General features: G+C 34.4%; 1 protein-coding gene across 1 annotated transcript in view; it reads left to right on the top strand.

Moving 5' to 3' along the window:
• The first annotated feature begins 408 nt into the window (after positions 1 to 408).
• The window catches only part of eef1e1 (eukaryotic translation elongation factor 1 epsilon 1), a 13,627-nt gene continuing 8,769 nt past the window's right edge, over positions 409 to 5,266 (top strand). The window contains exons 1-2 of the mRNA XM_082184852.1: positions 409 to 540; positions 1,855 to 2,052. Of these exons, the coding sequence (XP_082040978.1) occupies positions 457 to 540; positions 1,855 to 2,052 (282 nt within the window). The 5' untranslated portion in view covers positions 409 to 456. The remainder of the gene's footprint in view (positions 541 to 1,854; positions 2,053 to 5,266) is intronic.

Here is a 5,266-nt window from a genome sequence, read left to right as displayed (position 1 = left end):
GTATAAATACGCAAATTCGTTTGTTAGTCATTAAAGTTTGGTCATTTAAGAGTTGGCTTTTCAAAACAACACTGCAACTACATTCACTAAGTAGATTGTTTGCTCAAAATAAATCAGACCATACAAATATAATGAATCAAATAAACTAAAGAGACTGGTCTTTTTTAAATATATTAATTTGGAAAATAGATTAGTGAGCTTTATAATTGTTATTATCAGTATTAATAATAATACATAATAATAATAATATTTGTTTTTGCTTGATCAAAACATTTAAAAGTGCCATAAACGTACCTGGTTTTCTATTTTGATTTATATAGGCTACCATATGAAATCAAGCATTAGAATCAGCGCATGGTCTCATCTGTCTATCATGACGTAAGAGGGGCGGGACTAGAGGATATCCACCAATCAGCGAGCGTTTTATGTGTCAGATTGGTTTCCGGTGTAATCAAGATGGCGCTTCGGGAGCTGAGCTCGCTCGAGAGATTTCTAGGATTAAAAAAGCCAAATAAATACAGCACGCAGGGAGGCAAAAAGGTGAATCAAGCGATGAACGTGATATACTTGGAGTTACGAGCCTGTATTATATTTAAAGATGCGTTTGTGTTGGGTAATATGACATATATAAGGGATCGATTGAATGAATGACTAGTGTAAATCAGAGGGAATATATTACTATACGATTTTTCAGTATAGTTACCATTTTCCATTTATCATGATTTAGCAGCATTTTGACATGAATATTTCATTGATTTCATAAATAAATGTTAGTGTTAGTAGCCCAACTGACAGATCTGTGTTGTTGTGTGACATCTGGAGCACCAAAGACAGGCATGTACAAAATATTAATAATAACTTAACAGTTACGTATTTTAGATAGCATGTTAGAGAGTCGTTTGTACATAAAATACCTTGGATGATTTACACATTTACACACACGCAAAAAACAAAAACAAAACAAAACAAAACAGAAAAACACTAGGCTTCAAAAAGACCACATGGCCATTTCAGTTTCTGTATTGCAGCATGTGGATCCCCAAAAGTACAAATTACTTTAGACACATTTAACAAAAGTCATGAGCACTTTTAGACCCACCAGTTGTATTTGAGGCTCACATAAATGTGTCATGTATTTCCAAAGAGAAAAGGTTCAGAGGTATCCCAGAAATTTTATTTATATTGTCCCCCAAAATTTGATTTGAACTTTACTACAGACACTGAACACTATTATTTGCATTCATACCATTAATAAGGATGATAATCATAATAATAAAAATACAAACATATTGCAATGCAATACATAGTCCCATTTATAATAAATGAATAAAATAATGGAATGCTGTCAGCATCAAAAGTATGTTCTAAAATAAAGACATTTTTAACATTAACAAATGTATTATATTGTTTCTTTGTTAGATTAGTTTATTTGTTTTTATGTAAAACTGCAACCATGGCTGCAAGCAACACTTTTAAAATGACAGGTTGAATATTGGGACTGATAACTGTGTGTTCGGTCAACACTGTAAAACTTCATATAAAGTAATGAATGACTCTCTTCATCAGCCGCAAAACCATGTGCAAACATCATTATTAGTTCATTAGCATGAATTTTATGAAACACAGCAAAACCCTTGATTTGGCTAATTTCTTGACAGCTGAAGTTAAAAAAAAGTGTATGTATTAGGTTTTTAAATGTAATTAGCCTATGTATTAAATTCCATATTAGTTTTTTTTCTCCTGTGTTTTTTGTTGTTGTTGTTCCTCTTATTTGATGAATAGATCCATGCTTGTGATTGCTTTCATCTGGAAAGTAGATTTTTAATATTTATTCTATTATTTGTCCAATTGTAGGTCCCTGTTCTCCAAAACAACAACGGACCGGCATTGATTGGTCTGGTCACTATAGCATCCCATCTGGTCCATGAGGCCAAGAGAGCTGAGCTGCTAGGGGACAGCGCTGAACAGAGAGCCGTGGTCCAGCAATGGATCGAACACAGAATAACACGACTAGACAACTGTTCTAAAGAAGAGGTCAAAGTTATATTGAAGGTAAGATGATGATGATTAAGGATTAGGCTAAGTGGTTCCTGTATTTATAATAAAAAAAAGGGGCCTGGTACACATTTGTTTTGTTTTTGTCTAACAATGCTTCAGATATATAATAAGATTTAATGTGAAAGAACTGTGAGAAATATGTTTTAAATAATATTTACACTTAAATGGTATTCCGCTAAATTTCTGCACATACAAAGTGAGGAAAAACTTAATAGTAACAAATGCAATATTAAATGCAGTGAAAAATGAAACAACCAACATTATTAGAATAGAAATCTGAGCATACTTGAAGTATGAAAACTCTTTTAAGTATATTAAAAACAAACAGACAAAAGTTCAGAGAATAATTGGTTGTATCACTCTTGTTTTTGAATGTGCCTCTGGTGTGTGCGATTCTGAACTCTCATGGTGTTAACTAGTCAGTGTTTAATAGTTTACATGTTTTTAACAGTGAATTGTTCAGATCTTATCAGATTTTCTCTATATCAAATAAGTGTTAGAATTTGACAAAATGTAAATCATTTAATTTTACAGTATGATGCATTTTGCTGCCAAACGATGGCTTAATGTATACATGTGCGGTAGAAAAGCTTATTTGAAAAATGAATATTGGATTTCAGTTTTAATATTGGGAAGGCACAGTGTTAAAATATAATTTAACGTATTAGCCTAACAATTTCCTAATTTGCTCTAATATTGAAATATTTTATATTTAGTTAAAATGTGACTAATCTAACAGTGAGAAATTAGGTCTTATTGCAAGTTGTCTTTTCCTTAAATTTTTTTATCTTTATTGATTCGTATAAGAGGTGTCCAGAATTTATTATAGATTGCCATTATTATACATTCACCCAGTCCATTTTGGAAGACTTGCATCTACTTGCATTCTTTCACACTGGCAGTTTAGTTCGAAATGGGGCACGGTTTGCATGAAAATTGGTAGTGTGAAAGCTGTGGTAAAGTGAAAGCCCACCGGGGTACAGAACCCGAGACTACCTGTATGGGATGGTTTGAATTAAATTGCACTGGAACTGTGGTGCGATTCGTGAAAATGTGAAAGCAACTTGGACTCAGCTGCGCACTTGTTCCTGCACATGCATTTTAGCTGATGTCATTAGACGACGTCAATAGTTCAGCAAGATGCATGTAAGGGATGACAGTGGTGATGATTTACCTTGGATACGAACCAGAGTGAGCATGCAGTGCAATCGCACATAGTGAGTGCAATCAGAACGGCAAATGAAGAGGGCTGGGAATCGTACGAATTTTTTTCTGGTTCCGCCTAACGATTGCCGTTCCGATTCCATTAAAATGATTATACAAGTTAAAAATAGTAGTAAGGAAAAAATGCACAATACTCAACTGAAAAATCTCTTTTGTGTTTATTTCTTATACTTGTCAAATGAGTTTAACAGACTGGTAATGTCAACAAATTCACCATATCATTTAGCAATTTTGCAAAAATAGTTAATATTTCTGAAGGAAAAATCAACATTTCTGCATTCTCTGGGAAAATTTGGGACTCTCCTGGCTTATTGTATCTCCAGTAGTGGAGAATACCCTCTCAGAAGAGGTATAATATGCTTAAATGCACATGTAAGATCCAGACAGGTGAAACGGAATATTTTTTTTAATCGGTTTGAATGATTGATTCATAAAGACTTCACTTGTTTCAAGGATGAATCATCGTTTTTGAACGAGTCTCTTGAATGAATGATTCAATGACAAATAATTTTTTTAAAGCTGCAGTCCGTAACTTTTGGCTCTCTAGTGGTTAATAAGCAGAGCTGCATGCGTCTTGCAAAAGAACATTGCAGTTGGCGCTACTTCTCTCTAGTGTTGTCAAAAGACCCGGTACTTCGGTACCAAGTCGGTACAAATTTTTTTTTAAACGTCACGGTACCAGGTTTTCTCAAACCCGGTACTTGATGCGCGTGCATGCCCGAAGCGCGTGCAGTTGCGTCCTCTTCATAAAAGCGCTGATGGCGATCGGCGGTGCTGCTGCTGATGTGGGGCTGATGTTTTTGCGCGTGCAGATACGTTATTTCAAATGGCGCGCGGCAAGCGCGCTCATAATAGAAGCGGCGCGCTCACTTTTCCATGTGCGTTCATGGATGCATAGCAACGACAGACGCCACGGGAGTACAAACGCTTGTGCGAACTGCGCTCTCCATGACGACGAGGAAGTGTGACATAGGCCTATTAATTGATTTCTAGCCCTTGCATTAGCTTTACTACTAGATATATTTATGGAGATGAGAAATAAAAAGCCGTCATTAATATCAGTCCGTCAGAAAAGTAGTTCTAGTCTTATTCTTGGCTGGATAACTCTTAGCAGGTTTAAAAAGCCCTTTTAAAGTTAAATATGAATACAGTTTTGGATTAAATAAAAGTATAGTCAAGTCAAATAAAACATATTTTATCTCATTAACATCACTTAATGCGTTATATAAAAAACAATATATTTTTACAACATTAATTAATGTTTGTGAATGTTATTTAATACAAAACACTTGATTGGTCATGTTTGTTCACTTCATTCATTGTGCATTAAATAATGTTAACAGAAATAATGTTAACTTTTGATTTTAAAAATGTATTTTTAAATTAACCCCTAAAGGAGAATAATTGCGACAGTATATAACTATTGTTTTTTTTTGTTAGGTCAATTTTTTATCCAATGTTATCTAACAAATGGAATCTTATTGTAAAGTGTTTTTAATACTACAGTTTCCATCTTTGTGATATACACTTTAATATAATTATGTACATTTAATCTAAATTAAGCTTTGGTACCGAAATTGGTACCGAGAACCGTGGATTTTCACTGGTATCGGTACCGAATACTGAAATTTTGGTACCGTGACAACACTACTTCTCTCTGTTTGTCTATGACGAGTCACACAGGCACTGGGCTACGCCGCAGCGGTGCCGACCCGACCAGTCTAAATTAGTCTGAATATAAACGCTTATTATATAGGCTTGCCCATAGTGATTCAGGATAAGATAAAAACACGTGGAAAATGCATTTATGATTTTGTACATTTTGAACACAAAAAAAGTTACAGACTGCAGCTTTAACAGTCACACGATATACTCGTTATTTGAAGCGACTACTTTCAAAAGGTGATTTACTCTATTTTGGTTGCTTCCGTAGTCATCAGTGTTTATACTCGAACAATACAATTTAAAGGTGCTCTAAGTGATG

The sequence above is a fragment of the Leuciscus leuciscus genome (genome assembly GCF_965113295.1).
Source record: "Leuciscus leuciscus genome assembly, chromosome: 11".
In the NCBI taxonomy this organism is placed as follows: domain Eukaryota; kingdom Metazoa; phylum Chordata; class Actinopteri; order Cypriniformes; family Leuciscidae; genus Leuciscus; species Leuciscus leuciscus.
Note: the sequence above shows the minus strand (reverse complement) of the source record. Positions and strands in the feature narration are given on the sequence as shown.